We start from the raw sequence: 17585 nt of genomic DNA on the forward strand, positions 1-17585 counted from the left end.
CGTTCTGACTCAATATCAATCTAATTTCTGCATCGATTTTTGATGCATCCCATCCAAAGTAATGATCTCCAGGCTAGAGCAGATGTACATCTAAATTAAATATTTTATTCCCACACAGTAAGGATAGGAAACTAGCTGGTTTTCCTGTACAATGTGCAATAGAAATGAATATTTAGCTTAATATACAAATGCTTACATCTACATATCCACATTGATACATCTCTTATCCACATTGGCCAAGATTAGGACCGGATTTTACAGTCAGACTGTACCTTGGTTGAAAACAGAAGCAGGAAGGAGACATCTCTTTTGCTCATGTCCTTGTTATGAGACAGAGAAGGAAGAAAGAGCATACGCAAGAGAGAGCGGAAAGTGCGTCAGAGTCCCAAGGTACAAGAGCATCCATTTGTCATCCACTGACAGATACTAATACTTGAGGAAGATGGAGCATACAATAATATCCTACACACACACACACACACACACACACACACACACCTTACCATTCCTAAACTAAAACCCTTGCCATTGGTGCAAGTTATTCATAGAATGTTTTAAATATATATCTGAATCTATACAGTGAATCTAAATCGTATTCATACATCCATGGGATTTCAATTGTTGCGATTCTTTACATTTTAGGATACAGCAAGTTAGCGCTGTGCACCATATTGTATCATCTATCGTATAGGGGTGGGAATTTCCAAAAATGTGACGATTCGATACTATTGCGATATTTGGGCCACAATACGATATTGCCATACAGCAAGTATTGTGATTCGATTCTGCTATATTGCTATTCATGTTTCCCATATTATTCAAAGGCATTACACTTCAAATGTCACATTTAATTCTATGACCAACATTATCTTCTACACTTTAAATGAAGTGCAAAAACTTAGTAGGAGGGTAGTGCAAAATTGGATCGCGCATGTCAAGGTCCTTACTATTCACTTTTTGTTGAAAACCGAAATACACCCACACTTTCGATGTGAAAAAAGACAGAGCGTTGTGTATAACAGGTTGTGATTGTGAAGCCATTGTCTATTTTACTTTTATTTAAGTATTGCTATACTTTGCACTACTGTATCAATATAATTGTATATCACCATACTGAACAGAATCGATTTTTTTCTATCATTCTACTATCGTGATATATATTGGGATAATTGTTCCCCATGATACGATATGAGATTTTTGTCATGTCACGATATAGCTCATATCACAAAGTCCTGCAGCAAGTATTGCAATATATTGTGATTCTTTTTTCCCCATTGCAAGTTGTTAGGAAAATAACACAACAACCAATTCAACTCGCTTGAATCTACACATTTGTATGCGTTAGTGAATGGTGTTTGTAACAGTGTTTAAAATGGAGGTTTGCTATGACAAGTAAACTGATGTAAACACATATTGGTCCAATAGTATCAGAGTAGTGGTGTGAAAAAGTGTTTTCCCCCTTCCTAATTTCTTTTTTTATTTTGCATGTTGTCACACTTCAGATCAAACAAATTTAATTCAATATTAGAATATTAATCAAGGATAACACAAAATTAGACACAAAATGCAGTTTTTAAATGAAGGTTGTTAAGGGAAAACAAAATCCAAACCTACATTGCCCTGTGTGAAAAAGTGATTGCCCCCTAAACCTAACTGGTTGGGCCACCCTTAGCAGCAACAACTGCAATCAAGCGTTTGCAATAACTTGCAATGAGTCTTTTACAGCTCTGTGGAGGAATTTTGGCTCACTCATCTTTGCAGAAATGTTGTAATTCAGCTAACATTGGAGGATTTGAGCATGAACTGCCTTTTTAAGGTCATGCCACAGCAATATGATTTAGGTCAGGACTTTGACTAGGCCACTCCGAACTCTTCATTTTGTTTTTCTTCAGCCATTCAGAGGTGGACTTGCGAGTGTATTTTGGATCATTGTCCTACTGCAGAACCCAAGTTTCAGCTTGAGGTCACAAACAGATGGCCGGACATTCTCCTTCAGGATCGTTTGGTAGACAGCAGAATTCATGGTTCCATTTATCACAGCAAGTCTTCCAGGTCCTGAAGCATCAAAACAGCCCCAGACCATCACACTACCAACACCATATTTTACTGTTGGTATGATGTTCTTTTTCTGAAATGTGGTGTTACTTTTACGCCAGTTGTAAGACACCCACCTTCCAAAAAGTTCAACTTTTGTCTCGTCAGTCCAAAGAGTATTTTCCCAAAAGTCTTGGGGATCATGAAGATGTTTTCTGGTAAAAATGGGACGAGCCTTAATGTTCTTTATGCTCAGCAGTGGTTTTCGTCTTGGAACTCTGCCATGCAGGCCATTTTTGCCCAGTCTCTTTTTTTATGGTGGAGTCATGAACACTGACCTTAACTGAGTCAAGTGAGGCCTGCAGTTCTTTGGATGTTGTTGTGGAGTCTTTTGTGACCTCTTGGATGAGCCGTTGCTGCGCTCTTGGGGTTATTTTGGTCTGCCGGCCACTCCTGAGAAGGTTCACCACTGTTCCATGTTTTCATCATTTGTGGATGATGGCTCTCACTGTGACAGAGAAGAAGACGAGGCGGGGTACAAGGGGGAAGAGGAGGCCCACCCCCGCAACCCACATGTTGGTCTCCACGCTACAAGACGAGACCGTAATCAACATTTGGTGTTAGTGAATTTTGGTGAATTATGAGTGTAGCATATTAAAACTATTGGAAGACGACACACAATATAAGCCTTTGCCTTCTAACCCTACTTGTGACATAAAAAGTATGATTGACATATTTATTGATGCATCCTTTAAAAGAGGGTGGATAACAGACAAAGAAAGCTTTTCTAGTTAAAGACCACCCGTTCCAAAGATCCATAAATGCTTAATTGATCCACCTTTACGCCCTATTGTGTCCAGCATAGACAGCCTTACTGAACCCTTGTCTCAGTTCGTTGATTTTTTTGCTGAGAAAATATGTACATAGTCAGCCATCTTATCTTGGTGACACCACTGATATGTTGAATGCTACCAATAATTTGAAATGTGGAGATCATGATATTTTAGTGTCTCTGGATGTGACAAGCCTTTATACTTGCATACCACACCACATCGGTGTACAAGCCATGTCTTATTATCTTAAACAACGCCCTGCAGATATTCTATCTCCTTCTGACTTTCTGATAAACTTAGTTGAACTAATACTTTCTAACAACTTTTTTAAATATTCAGGAAAGTTTTACCTACAACTTCATGGAACGGCGATGGACAGCGCATTCACGCCATCATATGCCTGTTTGGTAATGGGCCTTTGGGAAGACAAGTATATACTTAAAAACCTCAATCCTTTCCATTCTAAGATTGTGCATCTTTTTAATATGGAAAGGCACAGTGGATGAATTAAATTACTTTTTTTTTTTATGCCAACTCGCACTGCACCTAGCACTGACTATTTATCCTTTACTATGGAGCATGACTCTCACTCGATTGACTTTCTAGACCTAACTATTTTGAAAGATGTTAATAATAAACTGCAAACGACAATCTATCGTAAACCGCTGAGCAGAAATACTCTACTTCAAGCAGATAGCAACCATCCTACACATTTGATTCGTAATATCCCCACAGGCCAATTCCTCAGAGTGAGGAGCTATGATGACAAAAATATGAGCTGTGAGTGTGAATGTTATATATTCCATCCCCATATGGATTTGCTCTATAAAGACCTTATGTCTGTTTGGGATTGTTTTGAGAGCCTATTGATGTATCTCAGAATAAAGGAATGTCCACAACATTAGTGATGTTATTTTGTGTGTGTGAATGTATTTTACTTAACTCATTAAATGTAGCTGGATACTCATGAACGCATGTCTCTAATAGCCACAATAGGAGTAATTTTAGCAACACCGTATTTTGTGTGGCCCATAATCCACCCAGTGGATCATGAAAAAAAAACGCAAAATTCACATTCCTTGCTTGTTGTTGGTACATTAATCCCATTCAGATAGCCACTTATCTATGATGTAAGAGTTCAGTATAGGTTTAAGGTCTGGGGCAGGGATTTGACATTCTGTGACTTCTTTATTGAGGGCTTGCTTAGCAGCACTGTCCGCTTTCTCATTTCCCCTCAGACCAACATGGCCTGGGACCCAGCAAAAACTACACTCAAGTTCTGGTTCTTTAGACGTTCAAGCTCAGCTTTGGTTGTACTTTTTGCGTGACATTAAAGCCTACTGGAAATATTTTTAATTGCAATTTAATTTTATGCAATTTACTTTTACGATTAAATAAAATTAATGTATCCCTCTCACCCATAGTTTTCTATTTATTTACAAATGTACATAGGCCTACTGTAATTACATTTATACATAGTTATTCTACTGATCTTCATACTATTCATCCTGCACATAGACTTATTCTTACTACTCTTATAATGTTGTTTCTGCACTACAATGACACTGTTTCCACACTGCACATAGCTGTATGTTATGTACATATCTGTTATATATTTGTCATATTGAATATCCATATTTATTCTGTTTTATTATATTCTGTTAATACACTGCATATATCTATATTATTATTTCTACTATTATAATACATTACATACATTATTATGACCGCCAAGCAGCTAAGCCGGGCGGTCATATAGGTTTAGTCAGATTTTTTTTTTTTTTTTTTTTTTTTTTTCGCGATGCCCAAATTTCCGTCAATGATTCCCTGGACACTGAAAGACCGGGTACACGAAAACTTGGTGGACATGTAACCCCACATGGATAGCATGGAACCATCATTTTTTCGTTTTGATCTGTAGCCCCCCGCTGAATTGGACCCCCTAAAGGAGGGTAGGGCAGACACAGTTTTCTGTGAATATCTCGAAAACCGTAGGGTTTAGGAGGACCATTTTTTTTTTTGTATGTTGATCTCAAGGGGCCATGTCAACCCATTCCATAACCACTCATTTCATGTATAGTGCCACCTAGTTAAACACAAAAAGTAAAATGAGGTGGTGTAATTGAAGGTATCTGTGACCTAACATAGTCAAAACTGCACAAAATTGGAAGTGTAGGATCATTATGACACCCTCTGTATGCACGCCAAGTTTTGTGGAATTCCGTTCATGGGGGGCCACAATAAATTAATTTATGTTACTATACACCAACTGGCCTGTAGGTGGCCGGAGACAGTTTTCTGTGAATATCTCGAGAACCGTAGGGCCTAGGAGGTCCACCTTTTTTTTTGTATGTTGGTCTTAAGGGGCATGTCAACCCATCCCATTACCACTTATTTCATGTATAGCGCCACCTAGTTAAAAAATTAAAAAGCAAAAAATTAGGTGTTTTCATCTCAATATCTCTGGCTGACAAGGTCAAACTGCACGAAATTAAAAGTGTAGGATCATTATGACACCCTCTGAATGCATGCCAAGTTTTGTGTACTTTCGTTCATGGGGGGGCTTACAATAAAATAATTTATATGTACATTTAGTGACGCACACCAACAAGGATTCCCCGGACACTGAAAGACCGGGTACACAAACTTGGTGGGCATGTACCCCACATGGATAGCATGGAACCGCCATTTTTCGTTTTCATCTGCAGCCCCCGCTGGACTGGACCCCCGAAAGGAGGGTAGGGCAGACACAGTTCTCTGTGAATCTTTTATGGTATGTTGGTCTCAAGGGCCCACATCAACCTGGCTCATAATCACTCATTTGTGATTTGCCCCGGGTAAAAATGAAAATCAGTAGGATTAAAAAGAAAGCCAAAATAAATATTCATCATCATCATCATCATGGCTGCATTTTCAGTATTGGCGAAGTAGTCGCTTTGTCCACTAGATGGCGATCGTTGCAGTGAGACGTAATTTTGTTGGAAGTTAAAAGTGGGTTGAAAAAACAATGGACGCTTCATACAAGGACTGTAATTTGACGCGAGCTTAACATCTAATAAGGATAGGGGCGATGTTCACATGAAGTGTAATTCCCATTTCTTCTTGAAGCGAAATAAATCTGAGGATGTTTATCGGACATGCTTGGTTTTACTGCAGGTAATGCTTAATCTTGTAATATCAATAAGGACCTAGGTAATGTTACCGTTAGCGTTGGTTGAGTGATGGAGGCATTTGATTTATTGCATTTGTAGAAAACTATAAATGCGGTTATACCAAGCAAATGTATAGCAGCACTGTTTGTATCTTTCGACTGTCATTTATTGCAATCGCGTGCTACAAAATCATTCTGTGCAATGGAAGATTTACCAACGCTACAATCGGTCTGATACAGTTTTGCCTATACATGCGAGACTGAGACTGAGCCTGTTTATTTTGTTTTGTGCGCAGGGTGTGAGAGGGGAATCGATGTGCTTTGATTACAGCTTGGTAGTTGTAGTCTGTGAAATTAAAAGCATGTGTGTGTGAAGTATCCAAACAATGACACCTTCATTTCATTATGGCTGCTTTAGCAAAACACCTTAAGCTACTGTGTAGTGGGTCCCATTTAGAAGTGGCTACTTCATTCAAGGCTTTCATTGACTCATGGAGCTGTGTGAATGTTATTACAACTTTTCGCAATGATATGACAGTTTAAGTCCGGCTTGATACTGTAAGGCGAAGCCATTGGTTTCCAAAGGAGATTTTATTTGTGTCGCCAGCATAGCCTATTGACAATTTATGTTGTAAATAGGCCTACCTTATAATCCTACCTGTAGCTTAGGGAAGCTAACAGCTTTCTATTAGGATCTAGTTTGTTAGTTACCGTTTTGTCATAACTCCCTGATGCATTTTGCATTTAGAATAGCCAGAGCGTGTATATCTCAATCGAAAATTAAACAATATCGGTGCCTATGGACTAGGCTGGGTGAACCCAGCCTGATCTCGCCCGCTATTTATTTTTGATTTCTTAAAAGATTGAGCTTGGTCTGATGAAAGCCAGACTAGCCATGGACCTCAGTTAAACAATGCAAGGGAACATGAATCAGCCTATATTTGCACTAACAATAACGGACAAAAGCTCTTCAACTTTGGCCCGTTAAAATGTGTATGAACAGTCTAGCGGCGCATTTCATCAAGGCCCATTTGGACATGTCAGTTATGTGCACCACTGGTTAGATGTAAAACAGCATTTCGTTTCAGACTAGGCTACTGTTACTTCATTTGTGCATTAACAATAACGTTTCAGACTACTGTTACTTAATTTGTGCATTGACAATAAAGTATTACATGAACTAAAGATGACTAAAATCTTATGTAGAAGAAGAAACATTCACAAAAAATCCATCCATCCAAAAATGACCTTTGTTTTTGATAGCTGTTGAAAACGGCATGGAACTGACAGAGATGTTTTTGTTTAAAAATACATTAAAAAATAAATAAAAAAAATAAATAACATTATGCTGATACCTTTTGCTTTTCCCAAATACAATGTAGCCTACAGGTGTAAGTGACCTTTCATCAATCCAGTTGCAATGGATGAACTGTGATGAACTGCCCTACTTGTGATTGTTTAGAGATTTTAAAGGTTTTATAACAATTCTACATCTTCTTTGGCTATTCTACAATCTATTCACCTTTTCAGCACCAGTAGGGTACTTTCTGTGCAGCTGCACACACACACTCAGGCATGCCAAACAAGCACACACAAAAGTTTCAAGAGTGGGGGATGGAGTAAAATATGGAGACAAATTGAAGTGTGATTTATTTTCGCGGAACGGATGTACAGGACTGAGCGGCGGTCATATTTTGTACCGCTATGCGGTACATCTAGTTCTACTTATTGTATGAGGTAACTGCTAATACACTGCACATATTTATATTTAATTCATATTACTCTAAACCACCTTCTGTAAATCAACTGTATACTACTGTCTACATTGCACTATATTTCTTGACCTGTCTCTGTATATTTTATCACCTTTCTATACTTTGCATCACATTGCATGCATACATACCATATGCCTATGCCTACGTTTGCAAAGAGGAGAACATTTTAATTTTGATTCACAATGAAACGCTACATTTAATGTACATGTTGACAATGAGTAGGCTATTTTTGTTTTTTGTTGGTGGTGTTACTGCATCACTTAGTTATGCCTACAATGCAAAATTGTTCCTTTGCCATTGGAAGCTCCTGTAGATGCATTTCAAAACATTGCGACGGGAAATGCCACCATGAAAATTGTTTGTGAATCGGTCTTAGTGAGTTAGGAGTCCTCGTGACTTCTTTTAAGCTGTCACAGACTCAGGCGCTACTTTTAGGGCTAAAATGCTTCCTGAATTACTCTTAGTAAAAAAAAATAGGAGTCCTAAAGTTACGAGTGACGAAGTTACGAGTGCAAGCATCTCATATCAAATGACCATGGCATTACGCTAAGCAACATAAATCGCATACAGCAACATCTCCTCCCTATGACATAGCTAGTTAGCTTCTAGCCACACAAAAGAAATGAATGATGTTAAATCTCTGCTTAGCATGCTAAGTCTCCGCTTAGCCAGAGACTTTCTAATGTGGAGACACAGCACTCAAAAAATACTCCATAGAAATGCATGGGGCTAGTTTGTCACGCCAATATGGCCGTTGTCTACACATATCCCACCCCTTCCTCGGCAAAACGTTGACATGTAAATACATTGAGCCAATCATGTGGTGTGATGTGAATACATTGAGCCAATCATATGGTGTGTTGTGAAGACATCGTGCCAATAATGTGTTGTGATCTCGCCGCTAGAGCAAGATTGGTGTCGTGAAGCCTTGCGCACGCGCAGTTTGACCCAAAGACTGTGCCCGATGAGTGCCCATAAAACGTTGGTATATGGCCGCCGAGTGAAGGGACTTGCCTAAAAGGACTTTGGCTTAGCATTCTAATAACAGAAAGGGCACATTTATGTTGACCACTACAACATGACTCATTATGTCTGTAACTCTATAAAACACTTACTTTCATAAAGGACGCACACCATCCAGCACATACACATGGAAACCGATATTTTAGGCACTTGGCCACAAACTCAAAACGTGTCTCTCTGAAGCTCTGTTATAGAATCTTTGCTCTGAAGGCTGCTCCCAGGGTTGCTAGGCAACATCAAATAAACTAAATGAGTCTTCCAGGTATTAAAAGTGTACGTGTGATTACGAATGGATGTGTGTGGTTTGCAATTAGAATAAACAAGAAATAACATTTCCAATAATTTCCCATGATAAATTACATAATATTTGCACCTTCCTTACTTGTGAAGCTCACACTAATTCCACCGTATTTAGTGAAATGTAATACAACGTTCAGGGTTTCCCGCAGCACTTTGCAGTCAACTACGTCGTCAAAAAAAAAAAAAAAAAAAAACTTGTTACTTTGTCCTGTTTTCTCCCTTTCATTCCAAACCATGACCAACGCCAATCTCCCTTCTCCATGAGAATGCATTAAAAACTAGATGTACCGCGATAGCGGTACAAAATATGACCGCCCGCTCAGTCCTGTACATCCATTCCAGCGAAAATAAATCACACTTCAATTTGTCTCCATATTTTACTCCATCCCCCACTCTTGAAACTTTTGTGTATGCTTGTTTGGCATGCCTGAGTGTGTGTGTGTTGCTGCACAGAAAGTACCCTACTGGTGCTGAAAAGGTGAATAGATTGTAGAATAGCCAAAGAAGATGTAGAATTGTTATAAAACCTTTAAAATCTCTAAACAATCACAAGTAGGGCAGTTCATCCATTGCAACTGGATTGATGAAAGGTCACTTACACCTGTAGGCTACATTGTATTTGGGAAAAGCAAAAGGTATCAGCATAATGTTATTTATTTATTTATTTTTTATGTATTTATAAACAAAAACATCTCTGTCAGTTCCATGCCGTTTTCAACAGCTATCAAAAACAAAGGTCATTTTTGGATGGATGGATTTTTTGTGAATGTTTCTTCTTCTACATAAGATTTCGAACGAACGACATGCCCACTTGACGTCATCTTCGCGTGCAACTTACACCGGTACTGACCGGACGTTTTAAAGTTGGAACGGTGTCTCTGTCTCAAAGGGCCTAGGCGCTAGAGCTGGCCAAAAATTAGGGAGACGGGAATAATAATACTTAAGAAGAACAGTAAGTGTGCTGCTTTCAGCAAGCACACTTAATACAACTTAAGAAGAACAATAAGTGTGCTGCTTTCAGCAAGCACACTTAATTAGAATGTCAGAGCACAAAACAGCAATTCGCACTAAAAATACCATTATATGCAGGCAAATCATGGATCTCCAGCTTCATTGAAATTTTGGGGGATAGAAAAAAATCAATACACCCTCCAGAGGCGGAGACATGATCAAAAAACTCTTATGTAGGGAGACGTTTTGGATATTTACCCTTAACACACTTGAACCTCATGGCTTAAACGAGGAACTAAATTTGTCGTGCTTTCTGTAGGTCTATGTGCTTAGTTTGATAACTTATGAACATTTTACACTTGTTCTTAATGACTTCATACTATACAGTTTGAAATTGGGATGTTACTATGTTCTTGATTTTCCATGTCTACTTACTTACTGTGTTTTTATAAATATTGTGTATTTTTTTATATATATATATATATATATATATAGTCTGTGTATTTATAAATACCATTAGTATGATCATTTGTTTTGTATATACCAGTGGTCCCCAAACTACGGCCCGCCACCTCATTTTGGGTGGCCCCCCAAAACATGTCCGTAGTATATATCATCCGGAGCGCACCAGAGTACAACATCGTCAAACTAAAACCTCCGCAATTTCCCCCATTCATTCTCTATGGCGAGTCTTAACAGTACACCTGTAATACTCTTTTTGTCCACTGGTGGTTGTTTTGGCACTGTTTTGCGTTTGCCATCGAAAACGGAATGAAATGTAGGCCTACCTGCAAACAATGTAAGAGGCCTATGCTGACTGCATCAGTGCTCAAAGTATTTTTAAAAATTATCAATTAATTGTTAATAACTAACTAACTTCTATTCAAGTCATATTTCTGGGACTTTCTGGGATAATTATTTCTATTTTTTATTCACTCATTCAAATGTTCATACAAAGAGTTCACAAAGTTCTCATCAGGTGACTGAAAGTTAGAATGGTGGTCATTTCAGACAACTTCAGCACTTCATAAAATTCTCATAGTTTGAGAACTTTAAATTATTTGTAGGATATTCACAACTTGAGCTGTGTATGCAAAGACACAGAATTCAGAGTTCATAGATTTTTTAATAAAACTTAAAACTACTTTTGGGAATGCAAACGTTTTTTTATTAGTATTATTTAATTTTACACTAATATGGCAGGATGACAATATAAACACAGCTAACAATGGTATTAAATTGCAATAGCCTATGACTAAATGTAATAGAATATTCAACTAAGGTAGACTGCTGTTCACAGCACTAAGCTATTTATGGTTACTGATATAGAACTACTCCGAGTCTCTGGCCCTCTCTTGGAGCCAGGCATAGTGAGCTGGCCCTCGGAAGAAAAAGTTTGGGGACCACCTGGTATATACCTTCAGGGCTGGTTTTTGAGTGTAGCCTACTTCTATGGCAGCCATAGTAAGGTTGTGGTACCGCCCTATACACCTGTCAGGTGATCCTGATCACCTTAATAAAGTACCACCACCTATGCCTTCCATACTTGACTCTGACGAAGACGTGGCACACGTCGAAACGTTAGTCCTTATGTTGGCACCTGAATAATAAAAACTACTAAAATTCAACATCTTTGTCGCTCCGGTGAACTCTCTCTTTCTCCCTCTCTCACACTGGATTCGGTCCTCTCCCGTCGATGCGCTAGATGTGACCCGCAGTAGCGCGGAGGTACATTTGTTTTTCTACGTGGCTCTCACTGTGGTTTGCTGCAGTCCCAAAGCTTTAGAAATGGCTTTAGAACCTTTTCCAGACTGATAGATCTCAATTACTTTCTTTCTCATTTGTTCCTGAATTTCTTTGGATCTCGGCATGATGTCTTTTGATAGCTTTTGAGGATCTTTTGGTTTACTTCACTTTGTCAGGCAGGTCCTAGATCATTAAGTGATTTCTTTATTGAGAACAGGTGTGGCAGTAATCAGGCCTGGGTGTGGCTAGAGAAATTGATAAACCACAGTTAAGTAATGTTTTAACAGCATTTTGTGTTTAATTGTGTTATCTTTGTCTTATATTTAAATTTGTTTGATGATCTGAAACATTTAGGTGTGACAAAAATGCAAAAAAAAAGAGAAATCAGGAAGGGGGCAAACACTTTCTCACATCACTGTATATCTGCAAATAGAAGTATACCAAATACGTGTAAAAACAGAAAGCTATATTACATAATTAAATATCACAAGACTTGGTGGTACAATGCTGTTATAATCAATGTAATCGCAGCAAAATCGATAAAAAATGGCTGCAGTATCGTTGGCAAACAGCAGGCAGTAGGACATAGGCAAAGGTGCCTGTGCAGCCTGCAGTGGTCCCGCCCCCAGGCTTTGTTTTTGCCCACCCATAGGTTTCCATGTGTCTTCTGTTGACGCAATCAGGCTCTAATTTATTTCGGTGGCCAACTATCGCCCCCTCTGTTCACAGACGCAAAGGGCAATTATGTAAAGGAGAAAAACACTGCCAGGGCAGCGCAGGGGAGACGAACAGAGACAGGGAGGAGACATGCATGTAGAAGTGTATAAAGGGTTTTGTTTTTGAGAGAAGGTGTGTGTGTCTGTCTCTGTGTGTGTGTTTTCTTAGGTGAGGCTTTGCTTGATGTTTTTATCTTATTCACTCTACCTTGGGGAGCTGCCTGTAACTTTGTGTGTGCTTTTCTGTCCTCCCACAGCATTTCCATTTATTTTCTTCTATCTATCTCCCTTTTTTCTGTCTGTCTTCCTCTCTCCTCCCCCCTGCCCCCACAGACTTCAAAATGCTGGTTTGACACAGTCTCTCTCCCTCTCTCTCTCTCTCCCCCTTCCTTCCCCCCATCTATGCCATTGGAGATCTCTATCTCTGTTCTCTCTCTCTCCTGCTCTGTGTAACTGATATTCCATGGCTCTTTAAACCGGATGCAAGTCAGCTGAATTGTTACCCTATAGCCCTAGCGCCCACCCCCCTCCCAGTCTCTTCTCTTTACCCCTATGAACTCTCTTACCCTGGTTACCTAAGGCAGCCTTTTTGTGGGAGTGGCCTGGTGAGGTAGAAGGGTCCGGAGGCGGGGCTTTAGCGAGTGTGTGTCTGTGTGTCACGCTGGTTCTGCTGGTGGGGTGTGTACCAGGGGAGCAGGGGGGCGAGCGACGGCCACACAAGGTTGGCGCTTTTCCCAGTGACACATTGTTTTGTAAGTGTCCGATCGGCCTCAGGACTCTGTCTCCGTCTGCCTCTTGCATTTTCACACGCACACACTCCTCCGCCTGAGCAAGTTACATACAGGACGTGGTTGTGCGTGTGTGTGTGTTGGTGTCCATATGTGTGAGCGCTCTTCTCCTGCTTCCTGTCTTTGTGGCAGGCAATCTCTGTGCTCTATGTAGGTGTGTGTCTGAGCCCCAGCACTATGGGTGAGTACTTGCTGAGTGTGGTTTTTGTCATAAATGTGGATGAATGGTTAAACTTGTACACTCTGAAACAGTGCACACATGACATGTGTATGTGCTGGTTGTCATGTGTGTGTGTGTGTGTGTGTGCGCGCGTGCGTGCGTGCGTGTGTGTGTTTGTCTGTTTGTGTGCAGCCTTGCATAAGAGGCATAGGCACTCAGCCAGCTGTTGTGACTGAATGTGTGTTTAAACTTTTCACTTGGTCTGTTTGTGCACTTGGAAGTGGTCCTGATCATGGTTTTCTTTCCTTTCTCGCTGAAGTTGTAGAGTAGCCTGTGGTTCAGGGAAGCTTACATGTAAGTGGCTGTGGTGCATTTGCAGCTATGCAACCCCCTTCTCTCTCTCTCTCTCTCTCTCTCTCTCTGTGCAGTGGTATTTGCCTCAGATCTGGGTCAGGTCAGATGCTTGGGGCTGGGGGGATTGGAGAGGGGGGTGGGTACTGGAGGGCATGGTAATCGGAAGGGAGAAGGCCCCAACATGTTTGGGGAGTGTGTGTGTGTGTGTGTGTTGTGGGGGCACTCTCATTGTGATGGTGTAAGACAAAAGGGCAGAGAGGGAGGGCAGTTCTGTGATGTGAAAGAGGGGGGAAAGGACAGGAAGTGTCTTATGGGACAGAGGAACGTTCTCTTTGGGGCAGGCGGAATGTCGGGAGAGGACACATGGGGTGAAAGGTGTCTGTGTTGTGGTTGTAGTGAAGCAAATGTGAATACGTGTAATGCAGTAACGGATGCAAGCAAAGGATGCTTGTCTGTGGGATGCAATACAACTGAGACTTTGGAGTCAGAGACAGAGAGGGGATTTCCTGACTTGTTACAGTTCCCCGTTCTGCCAAAAGAGCTGCCAACACAATGTCACAGAGGCCTGGTTTGCCATGTAGATTTAGCGAGCAGTGTCTGCCATGCCGAGATGGATTTTTCCGGTGCATACTGATAGTCATGCTTCCATAGAGCCAGTAATAGTATGTTTCTTCAGGGAGTGACGGCAGTAACCACACACCAGCAAATTCTACTGAGTCATGCCAAACACCAGAGGGAACAGAATGACAAGGAAATTTATTTTTATCACGATCTCTTAATCATTAAGAAAGAAGAGACCAATTTACAAATATTCTTGACTACAAATGTCTTCCTAAGACAACAGGAATATCAATAAACAGGGCTATAAAGTTGTCTGGCACTGTGCCAGAATTCAGGTGTGACCCAGGCTGTTTACAATAAAAAAAAAAAAAACGTGATTATGTATAATGGCTTCGAAAGTTTGTGAGTTCCTTGCTTTAAGCCCTGAATAAATCAATACATGGTTTCTTCATAGGGAAGCTACAAAGTGAAGCAGCAGTGTACAACCCAGAAACAATACAATATCAATCAAGAACCATCAGAGATCATGTGTGGCTTAAACAATGACAAAAAAACAATGGCTCAAAAAAAATAATCAGGTGGTCGCCACACCTCAGCAACCGGCTGCATGTTTGTGTCACTGACACACTTCTACCCGGCAGCCTTTTCCGCCCCCTTCCCCCTTCCCCCTCGCCTACCAGCCATGTGTTACGAAAGGGCTGAGGAGAAGTGCCTGGCCCACGCTGGCCGTCACTTCCCCCCCTGACGGAGCCCCGGCCACAGCGTGTGAGGTTATGTAAGGAGCTTTAGTCCGGCTTCCTGGTTTCCACGACTCCAGCCCTCAATTCTCGCAGAACAGATGAGCTAGCCAATGAGCACACAACAAGCGACCTGCTTCTCACACACACACGCACCCACTGAACACCACGCGTTCTCAGACAGCCAGACAAACACGGCGGACGGAGAGCGGCAGAGACTAGTTGTGTAACTAGAAACAAAAGGAACAGAGGAGGAGAATAGAAGCGTGTTGAGAAGAGGGAGAGAAAAAGAGGAGAAAGAGTTGCCTTAAAGAGTGCCATTTGAGACTCTCACACAGCTAGTGTGGGGTCCAGTCTTTGGCAGAAAGAGAGCATCCTTTCGGAGACAAAGTGAGCGAGGCTCAGACAAAAAAAAAGAGAGAGAGAGAGCTAGAGAAGGGGTTGAAAGTGACAAAAAGTCAGCTAGTTTGATTAGCAGGGCGATCGGAGAGTCCCGCTCCTCATTACGACTTCTATACGCGTTCTGACCAGCAAACTCGGATCAGACATGCTGCTGCTGGACGAACCGGACCCCCTTACAGGTACGTGACCACTCCGGACCGTCGACCACTACCACCACCACATTGCCATGGCAACCCTCTTCCTGAGTGCATTTGACCCGCTGCCACGGTGCTGTAGTCACGATGCCAGGCTGACCAGAGAGAAAAATGAGTAAAGGACAGGGAAAGGTACACAGAGAAGTTTGCCTTGTTTTCTGTGCCTTCTTACGTGTGCCAGTGTGAACAGGTGACTGACAGCCTATTAAATGTGTACCTGCCTAAAGCTGTTTTCGCCATGGCATTGAAGTGTGTTGATATTAGGAACTGTTGCAAAACATTGTTTTCAGTATAGCATTGCATGTACTGCAGGTATGCTCCTATACATCTGTGTCACTTGAGATAATGGATTTAGTGGTACAGACCATTCGGTCATTTTATGTAACCTTACATAGTCATCTTCATCTTCCACTAGAGTTGCACACTCCTCTTCTGTGTGACTCCTCCACTTCTTTCTCTCAGTTTATTCTTTCTTTGTTCTCTACTCCTCCCTTTTGTCTTTTCTTTCTTTCTGTCTTTCTTTTCCTTTCTTCTTTCTTTCCTTCTCTCCTTTCCTTCTTTGTTCTTTTTATCTCATTCATGGCCTTGTCTTCATTGATGAGCCCTGTCCTTGACTAGATTAGTGGAGTGGATTACATACTGTATCTCTCCTCTGCGCCTGGGCTGGGCATCTGCAAAAACCAGACACACAAATAACCAGACCATGTGCTCGTCTAAGCCCGTAGATCCAGCCTGACCAAACAAACACTCGCCTCGTTCCCACGTGCACTCTGACGGCGGGCATCACAGTTAAGGGACATGGCGGCTCTGCCAGGACTATCTGTGCCTACTGTAAGTCAGCTGGCAGAGCATCAGGTCCAGAACGATGCCAAGTGCCAGTGTGCCAGTCTCGCTCTGGCTCATGGGACCACTGCTGTGCCCTGTGTCTCACCAGCTGGCGAAAACGTGTGTGACAGTGGTCAGATGGGAAGGGTGTCTCCGTCCGGAGCTGGTGCACATGGTGTTGTTGTCATGACTCGTTACATCTGATGGTCTCACGTTTTATTGGGGTCATCTCTGCTCCTCTCGAAAAGGACATGGGTCTGTGTGAAAAGCCTTGTGAAAAGCTGTTTGTTCACCTACCCTGTCTATGAGACTGCTTATTAAAGAGATGCTTTGCACTGATGATGCTGATGGCAGGGAATCTGCGCTCTTTGCAATCCGATATATTGTATCAGTTCGTCATTAAATTATTTAAACTGTTGATGTCATCCAAGTGAGGGAAACACCTGTTTAAGGTACTGCTTGGTCTTTACATTACAATTTCCAGGCTATTGGCAGATAGATAAAGAAAAATGTACAGACGATAACATGAAAATATGTCAGTCAATCATTCATACAGATATGAATTTTTCATTTGAAGTGTGTAAATGCAATAGGAATGCCCTGATTGTGTCTGTCCTGCAGGATATTCTAGATTGAGCATCTGTAGTCCACTGTGCCCTTAAGAAGTTTAATGGGCACTTCACCTCTTATTTATATCATCGTTGTTCTGATCTGACCTCTCCATGTACTTCAGGTTTAAGAAAGAGCCTCTGATATAAGCCTGTCCTTGGTTAGATAATGATGCTCCAGTGGCCCCTTTCTTCTGGCAGTTGAGATGAAGTCTATCCCAAGGTGAATGTGGAGACATAGTAGTCTCTGCTTGATCTGATTCGGTGTCGAGACGACAACACCTCTGTCTGCCCTAGATGTCAGCTCAAAGTGCTTAGGTAAAAGGTGGAATTTGCACATTGCATTTGCAGTGTCGCAACCTGTTGATGTCATTGCGTGCGTATGTCTGTGTGTGTTTTCGAGGTGTGTGCCACTTTTCGGTGCGAG

General features: G+C 41.2%; 1 protein-coding gene across 3 annotated transcripts in view; it reads left to right on the forward strand.

The window, feature by feature from the left end:
* Positions 1 to 17585, forward strand: part of LOC125293986 (helicase ARIP4-like) — a 56679-nt gene that overhangs the window by 10846 nt on the left and 28248 nt on the right. The window contains exon 1 of one of the 3 annotated variants that reach the window (XM_048242268.1): positions 13406 to 13498. The exons of 1 other annotated variant lie outside the window; for it this stretch is intronic. In XM_048242268.1, the coding sequence (XP_048098225.1) occupies positions 13495 to 13498 (4 nt within the window). In that variant the 5' untranslated portion in view covers positions 13406 to 13494. Of the gene's footprint in view, positions 1 to 13405; positions 13499 to 15214; positions 15711 to 17585 lie in introns of those variants that run through there. One more of the 3 variants, XM_048242267.1, reaches the window with a different exon arrangement.

Source organism: Alosa alosa, chromosome 4, assembly GCF_017589495.1.
Source record: "Alosa alosa isolate M-15738 ecotype Scorff River chromosome 4, AALO_Geno_1.1, whole genome shotgun sequence".
NCBI lineage: Eukaryota > Metazoa > Chordata > Actinopteri > Clupeiformes > Clupeidae > Alosa > Alosa alosa.